This window comes from Myzus persicae, unplaced genomic scaffold (assembly GCF_001856785.1).
Source record: "Myzus persicae strain clone G006 unplaced genomic scaffold, MPER_G0061.0, whole genome shotgun sequence".
In the NCBI taxonomy this organism is placed as follows: domain Eukaryota; kingdom Metazoa; phylum Arthropoda; class Insecta; order Hemiptera; family Aphididae; genus Myzus; species Myzus persicae.
In genome coordinates, this window is record NW_019104462.1 from 12,697 (window position 1) to 30,789 (window position 18,093).

At 32.3% G+C, this 18,093-nt stretch overlaps 4 protein-coding genes across 4 annotated transcripts; 2 read left to right on the forward strand and 2 right to left on the reverse strand.

The window, feature by feature from the left end:
- The first annotated feature begins 2,128 nt into the window (after positions 1–2,128).
- On the forward strand, positions 2,129–3,236 carry LOC111042337. The gene is made up of 3 exons (XM_022326913.1): positions 2,129–2,848; positions 2,908–3,024; positions 3,084–3,236. The coding sequence occupies exons 1-3, from the start codon at positions 2,129–2,131 to the stop codon at positions 3,234–3,236; spliced, it is 990 nt and encodes a 329-aa protein (XP_022182605.1).
- Positions 3,237–3,334: 98 nt separating this feature from the next.
- Positions 3,335–4,582, reverse strand: LOC111042338. Its single transcript, XM_022326914.1, has one exon. It carries the CDS (start codon positions 4,580–4,582, stop codon positions 3,335–3,337), a length of 1,248 nt encoding a protein of 415 aa, XP_022182606.1.
- Positions 4,583–5,129: 547 nt separating this feature from the next.
- LOC111042340 (52 kDa repressor of the inhibitor of the protein kinase-like) lies at positions 5,130–9,243 on the forward strand. The gene is made up of 6 exons (XM_022326916.1): positions 5,130–5,403; positions 5,627–5,778; positions 5,851–6,048; positions 6,118–6,222; positions 6,306–6,564; positions 8,732–9,243. Exons 1-6 carry the CDS (start codon positions 5,291–5,293, stop codon positions 8,772–8,774), a joined length of 870 nt encoding a protein of 289 aa, XP_022182608.1. The 5' UTR covers positions 5,130–5,290; the 3' UTR covers positions 8,775–9,243.
- Positions 9,244–13,703: 4,460 nt separating this feature from the next.
- On the reverse strand, positions 13,704–16,447 carry LOC111042339. Its single transcript, XM_022326915.1, has 5 exons — positions 15,495–16,447; positions 15,105–15,427; positions 14,892–15,024; positions 14,538–14,819; positions 13,704–14,461 (listed from the first exon to the last, which is right to left on the reverse strand). The coding sequence occupies exons 1-5, from the start codon at positions 16,432–16,434 to the stop codon at positions 13,704–13,706; spliced, it is 2,436 nt and encodes an 811-aa protein (XP_022182607.1). The 5' UTR covers positions 16,435–16,447.
- Between the last annotated feature and the right edge of the window lie 1,646 nt (positions 16,448–18,093).

An 18,093-nucleotide genomic window follows, 5' to 3' on the forward strand; every position in this document is an offset into this window, starting at 1 on the left:
TTTAAACAAATGTTCACACTAATAATTTACACATTTACCCATGGTTCATTATTTCCCAAAACGGTATCTTACAACAAATTATGAGTAAATACCAAATCAATGAAAAATAATGCAATACCTAATTCAAAATCTTGTCTGTACTTTTCTTAATGTGTTAAAATCATGTTTGTACATTTCTATAAGAGTATAACAAGAGTAAAAAAAAACATGTTTTATTGTTTAATTACGTTGTATAGTGTACCACTTGTACATAATGATTTTCGACAAAAATAAACCAATACTTATTTCTGAATTTAATATTAGTATAGGTATACCTACAAACATTTTATTGTTTAATTATGGCAGTGAGAATTAAGTAGACACATTTTTTCAAAAAACGTTTAATTAATCATTAAAATAATTAAAAGTTACTCAATCACTGTAATCTAGAATAAACATTTTATATTTTATGATGTATTTTTTAATTTTCAAAGCCTCAAATATTATTATCTGTATAATAATATGTGTTACAACTTATATTGTGTAATCAAAAAATCAATGACATTATTTTTTTTAAATTTGTTCTTGTTTTTGCCAAATAAAATGTGGTATCCTTAGCATATTTTATTTGAACAACGTCACCGACCCACATTTAAAAAAAAAGTATACGTACGCCAATATAATATAATATCTGACCATTGTCTACACTTATTTTGTAGCCTCTTTTGCTTGTAGTAAATTCCTTTCTTATTAATATTAATTATACTTATTTAATAAACAAAATACAGGAGAGAATAAAGTAGAATATAGTAATATATAAATTACTATGTGTAAATCATGTCGTTAATGTAAAATGTTTACACACACATAGAAATACTAGTATTGATTTAACTCTTAACAATATTGTTAACAGTGTAGTTGTCAAATTTACAAATATTTCATTTGAATTAACACCAAGATGAGTAAATTCAAACTATATTGTTTGACTATAATTAATATTAAAATAACAGTACTGTTACATATTATTGTTTTAACTTTTTAGTATAGTTAATTTGAATTTAATTGTGTTAAAATAAAACCTTTAGGTATTCAAAATAACATTAAATGTAATTGTCTTAGCAATTATAGTTAGTTCGATTTAACTATAAAATAACATTTTTATTTTGACTGCGAGATTTGAGTTGAAATTAGCAATACGCTGTTATTATTTCAACTTCAGTAGTTTTGTTTTAATCAGGAGCTAATGTTATCAATGATTGTTGAATAGTGTTTACTTATTTTTAGCGCGGCAGAATAAAACCCTAAATTCCCGTACCAATATGTAAACAGAGTAACAGACTCGTTTGCTTTTCCTTGATTAAAAATATTATAATAGCTTTAATATTAGTACGCTATTCGCATTTCTAACCATCCTCTAGTAGAGTAAAGACTTGTATGTTATTTCAGTCAATTAGTAATAACATAGGAGTAATGATCGAGTTAGGTAGTATATAATGTATCATTATAGTGTTAATAATTAAATTTAAATTAATAGACATATGTTTTTTTTATGGTTAAAAGTATCAAATTAAAAATTATCTAGTCCTTTAAATAATAATGAATACCTAATAAAGAATTGAGTTTTTTTAAATGTATTACAATGCAATAATAATTAAGCCTATTGGTAGAATTTAAAAAATACATTAGTAGTATGTTTTGGTCGGTTCTGGGCCCCCCCGCAAATCCAGGAAATCCAGTTACCCCACCCAGCCTATAGTTATATGCTATCGCGACCGTGCTCGGCAGTGCCCGGCAGTGCCCGGTAGTGCCCTTCCCCTCCCCCTCCCCCTCCCATACATTCCCCTACAATCCTATACCGTATGTGATCATACCCCCCAATGATTGAAATATTACATAAGAATATTCTCAACCATCAGTTAAATGATATTATGAAAGTGTACAACTTTTAATTACTTTTTTAACAGTCTGTATATAGTAAACAAAACTATTAAACCTATTTCATCACAATATTTTTAGTATAAATAGAGTAGAGTGGTCTCTACAATATCATCAGTTGTAATACAATCACTTTACCGACAAGTCGTTATTCTTTATTCATACTTAAGATCATTTACACTGTTTAAAAATTCAATTTCAAGTGTTTCTAAACATGGCTGGTTCAATCATTGATAATGCAGCTATATACAAGAAAACCTTTACATATATACCAGCAACACCACCTTCGGAGCTCATCGATTCTACTAACTATACGTTAAACTTCGTGAAACGTAAGTTTATACATATTGGGATCGATCCGAGTGATATGTTCAGAGTAGCAGTGCATATAATAACTCCGTCACGATATGTTAATATTTCAACTGACTTTCTAAAACGGATATTTTCACTGATGGGTAATATCCTTTCATTTATTTTGGAGCAGCATGGGAAATATAAAAGAACCATATTTCTCGAAACAGAGAATTTCAAATTATCAAGCATGATGTATAGCGGGGAAAACACCTTAGTAATAGAGTCAAAGATACAAGATGGATGTCGAGTTCTTTTAAATCGTGTGGAACTCATACGACTTCAATACTTGGAATGGTGTATTTTTGAAACAATTATACGAAAATCAACTATTATGCAGCCAATCATTTTAAATCAATTTGAAATATTTACTGAATATCTGGATAGAGAACTTACTAAAGTGGAATCACCACCAACAACGAGTGAAGAAATGGTTATATTTATCAATAATTTACGTGATGATCATATTATTACAAACAGTCCTAAACATGATATTAATTTCATTAGTCAAATCAAAATGTATGCATTTCCACAATTAGCTGAACACTCGATACAACGGTGGAATAGGGAAAGGTCACCAAAGGTAAATTGAAAATATATTTATATCACCTACATAAATATATAATATATCTATTATTTTAGTTATTTGATGCGACATTGATTTCATCAACCTCACCAAGTTTTTCACCATCAAACAATATCATGATAGGGGATGCATTCGAGGTGCAAAAAGAGATAGAAGATATTTCTAAACTAAAGGTAATTTATAAAACAATAATAATAAATACATAATTTATATATAAATATACTTTTTTCAGTCATATGATACAATTGAAAGAGTACTACAGTCATTCGATGTTAACGATGGTCCCGATTTTTTCAACATACAACCCACACTTCCTCAAAATGAAACAACGTATGCACACTTCCCAAGACCATTATATGGAATGAAAAGAGCAAACTCTTTCTAACAATTGTAATTAATTAATAATTTATGTGAAATAAAAATATATGATATATTATACATGTATTCATTTATTAAAATAATATTAAGTTTTACAATCGATATTTACAATGTTCTTACTTCACCATTAAATGGATTATAAGTTATAATTTGATCATGTAATATTAAACAATATGCTGAAGTAGATGCGGGAAACGCTTCTTCGGTTTCCATCTCAATTCTTAGATCGACAGTCGAAGTTTTTACGTTATCATTTTGTCTGCTCATATCAACAACTATAATCGGTGAAAGTTTTTTGAAATCTGATCTAGTCAATAGAGGTGTGACATTATCACGAGCGTAGTAGGATTTCTGGAACTCGGCATATGCATGGTATAATGTAGCCATCTTGTTCTTGGTAAAGTCACTTTGGAAATCTTCGTAGGGGAATACTTCGGAATTTAAATAAACCTTCACATTTTTTATTTTACAGTGGTCAAAACATGACATCGGTTTACTCATACTGTTTTTCCTATCAGTCTGAAAACCGATTATAGCATATCGCGGTTTTTCCAATTTGTTAGACGTTTTTACTTTCCATGAATGCGAAGTGTTTTGAGGTAGAAATGGGTATTCACACAACTCCCACGATCTGAACGCACATTTTAGAGGTTTTTGATGGTTTACCACTTTCAACAGTTGTATTTTTTCTTTATCACTAACCTTGACTATAGGCATTCTCCACAATATTTTCGAGATATTTATTTTAACGTCTTTTAGCTTAGGTGCGTCAGCGACAACTTCATTATTTTTATACTGTTTAATCGCATTTATATCCAGCGATGCTCTATTTAATATCAGTTGTTGATTACAGTTTATTAAAATACGTTTATAGTCTTCGCAAAACCCAAACAAATCTTTGAGATTGATACATCCGTTAAACACTCCACTCTCGATAAAATCTTTATTAACATTTTTAATATCATCATCCCAAGCAGCGTTATAGTGTGAAACAATATCCGATTTATTATACGAGCAATATCCTTTCAATGTTGAAGTTATACCGGGGTTGATGAGTTTCTGAATTTGAATCCCATTCAGTTCGTATTTCATTTCAGAGAAAAGAAATGCTAACCCATTGTTTATAAATCGAATGTCATCTGTCATGTCAATAGGTTTGGTTACTGTACCCTCAATGTAGATATAACTTTCACAGGGTAGAGTATATGACTCTGTGTTGTGTAAAGCAATACGCACTTCATCGTTATTGGATAGGGCAGATGTTGAATAAGGGAGAAAAGAATGATAATCAATTTGAGTTATCCTACAATCATCAACATATCCACCTGATACGTCTAAATACATATCATCCATATTAAATAGCGTTTAGTGATTTTAGAAAAGCTAAATTTTCAACTGTTAGACTACCTCCCACTTTATAGTATTTCAAATATTTTTTCCTCGGAGTTGTTGACTTGATAATATCACTAACACGACTAGCGGGTTTTTCATATACCCGACTATTTATATTATAAAACTTTAACCCATTGTATCACAAGTCTTTGATTAACAATCGTATTGATACCGGCTCTCCACGTAAATCGATTAACTCGTTATCCTGATTTTTTAATATTATCTCTGCATGCGTTATAGATGAACAATTGATAGAATAAAAAACCAAATGTGTTGGAATCTCTATCACTTTATAGCCCGGAGGTACATTTGGATAAAACTCATGTATTGTATGGCACTGCTTGCCGTTGTTGAATGAACCCATGACTAAGTTTGATTCGATATATATACAGTTTGTCTTAGTAATATCACAGAATAGATTAAATCAGAAGGGACACTACAAAATGTAAACAAAACGCGGTGGCCATGTTGGCGTTGGCTACTTTATCAATTAAGTGTTATCAGTTAAACAACTGGTATCATAATTCACGATTTAAGGTTAGTAAAAAACAAACAGCAAGAGCATTTTTTACACGTTTTTAGTGCGTACTGCCTTTTAACTGTTCAATTGTGTTCTGTGCCTTTGAAAATAATATTGTGCATTTTATTATATTTCTACATATTATAACAATGTCTATTCGAAAGAGTGGTTATTCGTTTAAATGTATTGTGAAATCGTGCGGAGAAATGAAAACTCAAAAAGAATCAGTTAGTTTTTTTTCTTTTCCCAAAGATCCTGCTCGGTAAGTATTTTATATTATAATTTATAATGATATTAATTATCAAACAATTCAATGGTACTTGTTAAATGTATAACATAATATTACACAGTTGTCAGTTGCACAATATACCAAATGTTTATTAAAGTAAGTCTAGTAAACAATGCAGTGTGCTTATAATATGTAACAAGGACCAAGTCAATTGTGTTTTGTAGTTTAAATAAACTATTTTTTTTTACACTTTTAGGTGTGAAATCTGGTTAGAACGCTGTAAACTGCCAGCTGATATTCTATCCAAAAAAAATATCAAACTATGTGGAAAACATTTTGAGAAAAATATGTTTTTAAATTTTTTGGAGAACAGGTTAAAACCAGATGCTATACCTACACTATTTCCAGGTATGTAAAAACTAATTTGACATTTAGCAGCAATAATTTTCTAATCGCCTTATATTTTTTTTTTATATTCAGACAAAAAAGATAGTTGTGATACAAGTACATCTTTGCAGTTATCATCTAGTGATAAAGTTGAAATCTGTACCACTTTAACCAAAACTGTGTCTTGTGGCTCAAATAGTCCACTAAAAATGATTGATGATCCTAGTAAATATACTACTGAAACATATAGTAGCAATGAAGTATTGGCTCTTCCATTACCTGGTTCTCCTGGTAAGTTCATGTGATTTATGTAGAGATTAATTTATAATTATTAATATAATATTCTTAAATTTTGTTTAGGAGTACATGATAGCGCCGAGTACAGTATGTCTTCTGGGACATCTTCATCAATTACTAGTGAAAAATCTAGATACTTAGATTCTCCTGTGGATTTCATAATTCCTAGTAAGCTTTAATTAAACAATTTTACTCTTCTGTATATTTATAATTTACTGTGCGTTTACTAAAGTTTTATAAATATCATTTAGGTTCTTCAAAAAGTTGTCAAACCCTAAAAGCTTTGTCTGAAAAAACACCCAGAAAAGTTTTGTTAAGGCAACAATTGAAGACTGAGAAAGAAGCTCGTTTGAAAGCTGAAAAAACCATTTTGGGCTTGAGCCATCAGTTGACTGAATTCAATACTGTTGACAATTTTCTCTCCCTGTGTGAGCAACATTTGTCACCTAGTGTACTAACCATTGTCAAATCGCATATGATGTGCAAAACAAGAAACCCTCATGGATACAGGTACACAAATGATATGAAACAATTAGCATTAACCATATACTTCTTAGGCCCATCTGTGTATAGATTTTTAAAAAGTACACTAAGTCTACCTTCAGTTCGGACTTTAAGAAGAGTTACTTCAAAATATGATTTGATTCCTGGATTAAATGATTTTTTATTTGAATTTGTCAAATTCAAAATTTCTAATTTTAAAACAGAAGCTCTTGACTGCATCTTATGTGCTGATGAAATGTCATTAAAAACACATTTGTACTATTCACTTCCTAAAGATGAAATTATAGGATTTCATCAGACAAATCTCACTAAAACTTATGAGGCAGCAAAGTATGCGTTAGTTTTAATGATAAGGGGAATTAATGTATCGTGGAAGCAGCCAATAGCTTACTTTTTTGTGTCGGGAAGCTGCCGTAACCTAGATTTAAGTGATATTATAATGTCTACCATAAAAAAATAATTGAATATTTCTTTAAATGTCAAAACGTTTGTCACTGACCAAGGCTCAAATTTTGTTAGCTTCAGTAAAAGTGTTTATGTAAGCCCGCAGCGCCCTTATTTTACAGTTAATGGCAAAGAAATTGTGTATTTGTTTGATCCACCACATTTGTTAAAGTCAACACGTAACATGTTTTTTAAACATAATTTTAGTATTGATGATGAACTTACTGACAACAAGTATATCATACAATTTTATAATGAAGACAGCAAACTTAATTTAAGATTAGCACCTAAGCTTACTCATGCTCACATAAATCCAGGACCATTCGAAAAAATGCGAGTCTATTTGGCAGCCCAAGTTTTTAGTGAATCTGTAGCTGCTGGAATGAATACTCAATTAGAATTGGGTAAATTACCATTAGAGTCAAAATGTACGATTGATGTCATAGATAAAATGGATAAACTATTTGATATTTTTAATTCATGCAAAGTGCCAAATAGCAAATCATTCAGGAGACCTTTTAAAAATACATCAATACAAATGGAACATCTTTCTATGATGATTTCATTTTTTAAAAAATTAAAAGTTATTTCGAAGATAAGTGGTACAGATGTGACTAGCAGAATGAATTTTATAAATGGTTGGCTAATATCCATTAATGGGTTATTAAAGTTGTGGGTTTCTCTTTGTGAATCAACGACGCATCCCAGTGATTATGTATTATTTACCAACCGTTTGAACCAGGATTGTTTAGAAAATTTATTTGGTATGTTTCGTAATAAGAATGGAAACAATCGAAATCCTACTCCTGTTCAATTTTATATAGCTTTTCGGAATTTGTTTTGCTTAAACTATTTTCAATATTCACCTAATGCCAACTGTATAAAAGATCTTGATGACATTTTGTGTCAAATGAATTCTTCAGAAGTTGGGATTACTAATGTTGTGTTGCCAGAACCTTCACCAAGAGGTACATACTTCAATTTTAAAATTGGCACTGTTGACTATAGACACTTAAATTTACCTGAAAAAAATGCCTTACATTATGTTTGCGGTTATTTGTATAGCAAGTGTTTAGGTCAACATACCTGTGATTTATGTGTAGATTATGGTAGGTACCAAACAAATTTAGATCAAGCATTTTTATTGTGCTATTTTAAAGCTTACACCAATACTGCACAGACAACTTATGGTAACCTTCAAATGCCTAATGATGATTTTTATCAATTCATATTTGAACTAGAAAATATATTTGTTCAACGTTTTCCTTTATTAGCAGTTGGTAAAGGAATATCTTCTAATTTAAATGAATTTTTATGTAATGTACCTTTTAAGCACCCATGTCTAAATTTTGATTATGTATATTTAATTAAGCTATTTGTAAGGTTTAGAATTTTTTCCTCTGTTAAATTTTTAAATAGAGAATTAGTGTCAGAACGTCAATTTAAAAATAGAAAACTGACAATACTAAAACATTTATAATTAATCATGTCATAATGTAAAATTCATCATATTCTAGACAAATATTGTTTAATTAGTATTTATTATTGTTGTTTTTTTTTTGTTTTTTTTTATTTGTACAATTTAGTTTATAAGTACTTGTTTACTTGCCTAATTTTTAATAATTTAAAAAATGTAATTATAATTAAAAAATTGTCTTAGTCTAATTTGAGATTACATGTTGTCTAATATTTTAAAAATAATGACTTATTTAATGTTATAATTTTATAGGGACTTTAGACACCAGGATCCTGAATACCTGAAAATCAAATAAAGATACAAATTACAATTAACTATGTCAAAAATATAAGATAGGAATCTATCTAAGACACTGTACATTATTGGCAGTGAAGTGATCTCATTAGTATCATTTAATTATTTTAATATGGCTAGTATATTGGTCATGTATATTAATTTATGTTTTATTTTTCAGAAATATTGCACAGTTACTTCTGCTTCTCCAGCTTTGCCTTTATTCCATGCAAGTGGGGTCAACTACTCTTATATTTGCTCAACATGCCATCATATTCCTGTAATAACCAAGCTTTTTTATCTTTTTCCTTCAAATTTGAGCACCTGTCATGACTTTCATTATTTCTTCATACCTCAAAATGCCTTCTCAATCTATCCTCTAAGTCTGCCTTCAAACACTCAAGTGCTATTAGCTTTTAAAACTACATCAGCTGCATTTAAGCTTAAATATAAAATATATTTTTGATATAATAAAATGTGTATTTTTTTCACCGTGTAAGTTGATACTTCCCTAATTGTGTATTTGATCTATACTAATCTTTTACGGTTACTAAAATTAAAATTATAAGCAAGTACCTAGAGATTGACTACTCATTGGATCTATACATTTTTGGAAAAATGTTGTAATAAATATTTTGTTTTTCTGGTATGGCGACACTGATTGACCAACGCCAACATGGCCGCCGCGTTTTTGGGTATTGGGTATCTTTACCGTGTTAATTTTTATCAGTGTCCAGGCCCTGGTAATATTTACCAACTTATCCGATTGATGTTTAACATTAGCATCATATATACGTTTTTCAAAACCTAACAGCTCACCTATATTATTATTTATTAGCCATAGATAAATCTATAGATTCACTGCATAACATTTCACATTTTAACGTATTATTATTCCCCTTTAACTCGAAAGATATCTTAGAATCAGTTAGCAAATATTTTATCACCGCCTCGATTTCACTCAATTCATAAGAGCCTGTGGGTAATGAGTAAACTTTACGGGTTGTATGGTCCATATCATTTTTATTTATAAAACCTATTTGATCACACTTACTATTTATATTAGGAATAGAATTATTTGTCTGAAAACCTAGCAAACAGATCTTTGCGTTTTTACTGACTTCTATCGGTGGGAAAAAGTCACAGGATAATTCACTAGAATTACCGTTTAATGTTATAGTGTACATGATAAAAAACGTAGGCATAAATGACCGCAGTTTGTTGTATTGTATTTCTGATGTCTATCGTAATTATATTCGATATCACAATCGTTGAAATATTTCTGTAATTCTAGCGGTGGGGGTAAATTTCCAAAGCTATCGTAATATTCAACTTGTTTACCGATTTTTTTATACGCTACCCAATGCGTTCCTCCACCCTTCTCATCATCAAGATTAACTATAGCCGACTCACGATGTTTATAATGTAGAGGCAACTTGTCTCTGGAAAATACTCCAATGAAATGAGGTATTTTCAATAAGTCGATGTATTTTATAATCTCATAATCATACAATGCTCTATCGGGTAACGTATCAATTAGTTTTTTGAAGCTTTCTTTGACTTCCCTACCACTGACCCACCTTTATACGGTGTAAGGTATAAACCTTTACCTTTTACGATTTTATAAGAACCCCCCCTGTACGGTGCGAGATATAAACCCTTGCCTAAATGAATAGGAGTGTTTTTATTAGATTTTAAATCATTCATGACTTTTACTATATTCCCAATACCACCAGTAAGTGCACCTAATGCGGATAAACCTGCAAATATAGGTATTAAAGGTAAAACACCCCCCTTTTTAGGAATGGGTATAATTCTAGGAGTTTTAGTTTTCCTAGTTTTCGATTTTTTAGCCGCTGTCAGACAAGTTTTTATTAATTTAGATATATTCTTTTCTTTAAGTTTATTTTTGATCGAGTTTTTAGCAGCTGCAACCATTTGTTTAAATCCACAACCTGCCCCCATTTTACGTTTGACTTTCATAGCTGTAGTAACCAACCAGGATGCCGCTTTCTCCTTAATACCACTGTTTTTAGATTTAAACACCTCCCAAGCTTGATTTTCCAATATTTCATCGGCCTTGTGTCTATCGGATAGTGAGTTACTTCTATCATAGGCGATATCATGAGCTCTAGCCAACTCGTCCAGGCTGTTTACACCTCGATCACCGCGTGTTAATCTTTCTTTTAATTTAGTTCCAGGACCGGTAAATCTGAAAATAATTATATGTTAAATTAGGATTGGTCTAATAATATAGTATAGTGACTTACCTATACCCGGGTAAATGTAATTCTACAGGTAAATGGTTTATTAATGAGTTAACAAGACCGGAACCTTTATTGTTGTTTCGTTTACGAACACGAGACATCGTGTGACGCTATCATAGACAATACATCTGTATTTATAGAGAGCAAATGTAATTGAAAAAATGCGTTTTATCGAAAAAGAGAAAAAACTTCGAATTTATAACATCGATACCCCTGATACAATACAATTTAGACATGGTGATCTATTCCCGAATACGATACGCTCTCTAGTATTGGGGAGTTCAGGCTGTGGTAAAACAAATTTGATATACTTTTTACTAGTCGATGAAAACGGGCTCCGATTTGAAAACGTTTACATATACTCTAAAACCCTAGAACAACCGAAATATAAATTACTGAAACGTATAATTGATGGTATAGAGGGGGTTGACATTTTTACATTTTTCGAGAACGATAAAGTCATCACACCTGAAAAAGTATTACCGAACTCTATATTTATTATGGATGATGTCATCGGAGAACAGCAACGTTTCAATCGTACGCTAAAAGAAAAAATGTTTAGAGAGTTTACTGCGCGAGGCTCTCACGAATGGTTTTCTATTTTACCGAGGTTGCTTCAAGAATATAATAATTCAAAACACAGAACTATTGGGATGACACCGGTACAAGCAGATGCCAACCCACTTAAAGTGGAAATAAAGCAACGTGAAATTAATAATGTAAAAATTAAATTCAAAGTTGGTGATAACGTGAGGATTAGCACCCAAAAAGGGGTGTTTACAAAAGGTTATTTACCAAACTGGTCTACGGAAATATTTGAAATTATCAAAATAAATAAAACATTACCCATTACTTATCAGCTGCAAGATTATACGGGGAAACCCATTGCTGGATGTTTTTATTCCGAGGAAATACATAAGACTAATCATCGAAATGAATATTTAATCGAGAAAATTATACGTAGAAAGGGCGGCGATCAAGTGTTTGTCAAGTGGTTGGGATTTGATGCGTCACATAATAGCTGGTTAAAAGCTAGTGAGCTCAAACTTTGAAAACTCATTTCAGTAGTATAACACAATTGGCTTGGACAACATGTTTATCGATTATGGATATTTTCAATAACTCACTCGATGGACGTAGAAAAAATACTATTTCACACATTCATTCGAGTAATAAAACAATTTTATATGAAGTAAAAGTACTAAATGCAGAAATAGATGGGTTGAAAAGTAATATTATAGATATCGAAGTGAAATTAAAATCAAGAGAAAATGATATACATGGATGTAATAAGTCTTTATTAAACCTCGAGACCCGTGTTTCAGAACTATTTAATAAGTATGCGGAAACTAGTACAATTATTTCTCTAACTCGACATGATGTCGATCGTTTAAATGATAAAGTAGATTATATAACCGGAGAATTTTACGAAAATTCCTTGATAAATCACGGAGCATATATTTCAGACTTACATACACGTGTGAAAAATATTGAAGATAGTTATATAAAGAAAAATTAATTGTTTACACTCGATGACCTTTCATCTACACACGCATAAAAGTGGGTTACAATAAGCATTACTCATTTCAGTAGTATAATACAAATAATACAATTCGTTCGGGTAACATGTATATTGGTTATGGATATTTTCAATAATTCACTCGACGGACGTAGAAAAAATACTATTTCACACATTCAATCGAGTAATAAAACGATTCTATACGATACAAAGCTACTACAGTCGGAAATAGGTACTCTGAAAGGTATTATCACAGACCTACAATTAAAGATAGCATCGGTGGAAGGTGATATACGGCAAAGTACAATATCTTTATTGGAAACGGAAAATCGCATCAGAAAACCTTTATCGGATCTAGCGTCGTTTGTGTTGGTCCTGGAAAAACGTTTGAAGACCATCGAGGATATTTATAATATTTAAGGATAAAAGTTAATTTAATCGAAAATAATGTCAGCTATCGCGGACATTCAGTGCGTTCTCGGAGCTGAAAATAAATTTATAATAAAAGAAATGTCTGTAGTGGACACGGAAACATGGGCGTGTCAACATTGGATTTTTAAGAATTCGAGCTCTAAACAGGACAACAAGAGTCGTAGAACGAATAAATGGCTCGAGCGTAATTATCATCAACTATCTTAGGAATATGGTGATGTCGAGTACAAGGAACTCGGTCGGATATTGAATTCACTGAAGTTCGAGTGCATCTACGTGAAGGGTGAGCAGAAAAAACAACTTCTTATGGAACACATTCCACACATTGCACTCGTTAACATTGAGAACTTAGGCTGCCCCCGATTGGATCAAATATGTGGTGGTGATGCGACTCTACCCTGCTGTATTTATCACATAGAATTCAACCCCAAACAATGTACATTTTACAAAGTTTTCACCATACGTAAATGGTTTATAAATAATTCCTAAAGCCTACCCCCATTGCATGGCCACTGGCGGAACGGGATGACTACTAGAGGAATGTCATGGACACTCACGGAATGACACGGTATGGTACGTCATCGCTCGACATGAATTTAATTTAATATTAGTATAAAATTGTTTACTACTACTATATATCATATACATTTAAATAAACATAATACTATTATATAACAATGAATATTATTTTTATTATTTACATAACTCTATAAAATACAATATATATTATATATCACACCACACGTAATTTGTAATGACCATATGCGAGTGTATGTATCCGATCCTCGCTAACAACTAGTTTGTCATCGAAACGATTAAGCGTCTTTTTTAACGACTTAATCGTTTTAACTTGATGTTTAAACGAGCGGATCGAAATATTCACTCTATATGGTGTATACGGAGTGTAGGGTGGTAGTTGAATCGTAGAAGATTGATTATCGTCTGTGGTGGCGGTAGCATTCTGATGGATCGCTTTGATGACGGATTGGAAACCTAAAAGTGCATTCCTCTTCATTTTTCTATCTTTCCGCTCCTCATCGTCACCACCACCACCACCACCACCACCACCACCACCGAAGTTGTAATCAGCATCATCATCATCATCATCGGTGAAATCATTCTCATTAACCTTATCCCTCCCACCATCATCAACGTCATCATCATCATCATCATTATCGTTCTCAAACAGACAACGTTTATGATCATCAAAGGTAAGGTGGTTACGGACCACAAGTCCTCGAATACCTTTAGCCACAATCGCCTCCCGCCCAACGATTTTGAATGAGTAAGACTTTGCTCGGAGCGCTATGAATTCAGACATTACTCTCCCCTCTGTTTCATCCTTGAACAATCCCGGTATCCTTGCACGGCTACCTACATAGCACGGATGATCTCTAGGAAGATTCGATGTATCCATACGATTTAGGAGGATTGGGTTGTCAATGGCATCTTTATAAAAATCCTCAGTCGTTATCCGATATACCAGTGAATCTGTAACAGTGTATTGTATTGTAATGATCATCTTGTAATATTATGATAATTATTATGTTAGGTTATATATATATACCTGTATCTGTATACATCAACCTAATTTTATCATTATAATGTCGTTGCATGACATTATAATGATAGTCATACATTAACGTTTTACTAATATCCAAGACTGCAAATCCTATGTATATTGGCTTATCGAATTTAATAACCTTGTTTTCTAATGAAACTGCTGTCAGGTTATTGTTATATTGTGTACAGTGTTTAAATGTATGACGGTTAATCAACTTCCTCATCGTTTTAGGAGATGAAACGAGCCTCAAATCGATTCTCCGTCGAACACATTCCATTGTCTTACCTTTACAATAATAATAAAAATATTGTTCATTAGTTATAAGTGATTAATAAATATATTGTTTATATATTTTACCGAATACAGCATTGTTCATGAGTTTATAGAACTCTTTCTCGAAATTATTAGTAGCCATCTTTCGCATCTCTGTGTTTAGGTTAATATATTTGGCTAACCAAGGCGACTGCTTAAATTCCAACACCCTATGTACCTATAAATAAATAATGTGTTAGTCTACTAGCGTGTGATTAAACAAAATAATGAGATAACAATTTAATTAATACACCTTACCTTATCAACGACTAATCCATTTTCTATCGCTTGTTTCAAGTTTAGATAATGAAAGATATATCTCTGTTTCCCCTCAAGTGTAGCCATTAGTTTACACACCTTCGACCCGGGTGGTGTATTACTTCGTGGAAGAAACGGTAAGTCATTATGTTTGTCATGTAAGGTATCAGGATAGCTTATATCCACATCAAAGACACACCCCACTTCAGACGTATCATCCATTTCATCCAATAGCTTTAGTGCTTGATCCATATCACCGTCCAACCACTTGAACCCTCCATACGGCATATATTGACTCATAGCCCACCCGTAGAGGTTGTTACCTATAATCATTAAAAAATAATGAAACTCCTCCTCCAATAGAATACTATAATAAAAATAAATAATTACAATCTTGATACACAAGCCATGATGGTGGTGCTCTGTTATCATATCCCTCCGTTTTTGGATTGTTCACTTTGCAATAGCGTTCACTGGCTTGCACTAACCCCCCTCTTATTCCATTCTCCATCATCAAAATCATATCGTAATCTGTTAACAACTCCAAGGATATTGAAGTATATTTCAACATACAGTCGAATATGAATCCGGGTGCAGTGAAATAGTATGCTGGATCGAGATTATACGTTTTCATACATATATCACGGAAATTTTCAAAAATGTCCGCAAGTAAAAGTACATCGATTTTTAAATATAAATCACTGTAACCGCCGAGTGATGTACAGTTAAAGTGATCCCACACCTTCGTAGCGTGACAGTAGTCCTCGTCACTGACATGTGTTTCCGTTAAAGCGCTGTAGAAATCAAACTTTGATGGGAGGGTAGATTCCTCGAGTTTAGACCATTTATCACAATATTCATATGGGAACACCCCCTTCCGTGTGACTAAGGGCATATCCATAGGTTGAAACACTTTGGCGGTCTCTAGAAACTTTTCCAGATCGCTTGTGGTGAGGTTCTTCGCTAGAGACTCAAGGCTTGAAGCCATGAACCTACATGAGTCTAAAAACCTTATAGTGAAGTCATCATTCACACGTTTGGAGAAAGATACGTAGTTCTCCTCACTATTCGGTATTAAGGAAATCGTGTTAGTGTCATAACCGAGTTCCGTGACAATGAAATGCGCATCATATGCAGATAAGTTATGCATAAAACAGGGTACAAAGTCAACTGTTCTGAGATTTAAATTACAATTGCTGCATAATGTATATCTAAAAAGACCTGTGAGATGATTGTGATCTGCTACTTTAAGTATTTTCCCACCGAATGATGTTTTACAGAAATCACATTCACTCTTAGAATTATGTATTTGCCGTTGTTCTTCAGTCATCACAATCGGTACGTTGGTTGATTTCAACAACTTACTCAGTCTATCAGCAATCGTAATCAAAGTACTCACGAAATCCTTGGCCACAGTGTTATCTGACTCTGATCCTCGGAAAATAACTGGAGTCTGTGGGATGTTGTATTGTTACAGGAGTTCCAACGGTACGTCATCTGATGCCTTCACAAGGAACCCATAGCTCATTGGGGTATGTGTATGTACACCCTTCGTATTTCTCCCTAAGTGTTCAGTATTTTTCTCAAGAAGGGCCTCAAAATCAGCATATATTACGAAAGGTACCCATTGAGCTTTCTCCCACGCCTTAAATTTAAGTGTAGCTCCTTCAGGAGGTAATATTGGAAATATGGGTTTATTAAGTCCACATATTTTCATATGTTGCTCGAGCGCGGCTTTTCCGGATAATCTACATTTTTTAATTCGATCATCGAATCCAGTGAAACATCTTTTACATATGAAAAGGCGACCTTCATGTAGTGTTTTTTGTCTCCTTACTAGTCTCGAAAAATTCGAAATATATGTGTAGTGTGACTGTTCACCACAATCAAGAACTAAAAGATCAAAATGATTTGTTTTTTCTGATTCGACGACTCTTAATGGGTATACAACATCTTGCATTGTAGATTTCACGAATTTCAAACCATATACATTTACTGTCGTGTCATCATTACGTTTTTCAAATATCGAAATCTCTGAAATGGGGGTAGGGAAGCTTAAGCCTGAAAAATCATACCGATGCTCCTCGTTAAAGTAATTTATATCAACCCTACAAGGGTGATTTCCACTAGCGTGTCGTGCTAAAATCGCCCACTTGAAGCAACACTCGTCAATATTTTGTGGGTTGATAACACCCTTTTTTTTTAGAGATACTCTCCGGGAGTGGTATATATGATGATCCACCCATAGGAGTATACTCGTATACGCCCAACAATATACCATCGATGGAAGCTAACGTAAACCCACTTCCTTTCCTCATATATGTATCTTCCTCAGATAATAATATCGCGAAATCATCATCCACCAGGGAACTTATATCACTATATGAAAAAAGCTCTCTCGCTGATGTTTTAAACGATCGATTCTCAGAGGGTAACTCCTTATGTGAATAAGTCGCCTCCAACTTTAAATTATACTTAATCGGTTTAATACAAGTAAAATTATTAAGTTTTCTAATCAATTCAGGTTTTAATGAGTTAAGAAAAGTTTGATATACCATCATATTTTCAACATTACTTCTATAAAACCAAATAGTTGTGCGATTCAGCGAGGAGTCGATTTCATTAAAACCCGGTGTATTACCTAACCCCATACGAGTTTTTTATGTTTAATATTACATTGGTGAGTATTTTTATTCCTCCGTTTACCCGTAGAACTATGAGTGATAAGATCCTGTGGTGTAGGTGGACTAATCACTTTCGATGTATGTGACGTGGAACCTATTATAAATAATAATAATAATAATATAATATTATTATTCTAATATACTGTAATATAATTAATATTCACCTGATAATGGTTGTCTGATTGTATTACCCATTGCTAAATTATACTCTGCACTATATTTAATAAAACCTATTGAAAAAAATAATATTATTATAGTATTAAAGATGCACCACTAGGTATGTAATAATATTCAATTATAAGAAA

Excerpts from the sequence above, each read along its gene's own strand:
- LOC111042340 (XM_022326916.1), top strand. The coding sequence starts at position 5,291 with ATGTCTATTCGAAAGAGTGGTTATTCGTTTAAATGTATTGTGAAATCG. Across the intron at positions 5,404-5,626 it reads TTTCCCAAAGATCCTGCTCG|GTGTGAAATCTGGTTAGAAC; the intron begins GTAAGTATTTTA and ends TTACACTTTTAG. Across the intron at positions 6,565-8,731 it reads AGAAACCCTCATGGATACAG|GGACTTTAGACACCAGGATC; the intron begins GTACACAAATGA and ends ATAATTTTATAG.
- LOC111042339 (XM_022326915.1), bottom strand. The coding sequence starts at position 16,434 with ATGACTGAAGAACAACGGCAAATACATAATTCTAAGAGTGAATGTGAT. Across the intron at positions 15,025-15,104 it reads ATGGATTAGTCGTTGATAAG|GTACATAGGGTGTTGGAATT; the intron begins GTAAGGTGTATT and ends ATTTATTTATAG. Across the intron at positions 14,462-14,537 it reads GTTGATGTATACAGATACAG|ATTCACTGGTATATCGGATA; the intron begins GTATATATATAT and ends ACACTGTTACAG.
- LOC111042337 (XM_022326913.1), top strand. The coding sequence starts at position 2,129 with ATGGCTGGTTCAATCATTGATAATGCAGCTATATACAAGAAAACCTTT. Across the intron at positions 2,849-2,907 it reads ATAGGGAAAGGTCACCAAAG|TTATTTGATGCGACATTGAT; the intron begins GTAAATTGAAAA and ends CTATTATTTTAG. Across the intron at positions 3,025-3,083 it reads AAGATATTTCTAAACTAAAG|TCATATGATACAATTGAAAG; the intron begins GTAATTTATAAA and ends TACTTTTTTCAG.
- LOC111042338 (XM_022326914.1), bottom strand. The coding sequence starts at position 4,582 with ATGGATGATATGTATTTAGACGTATCAGGTGGATATGTTGATGATTGT.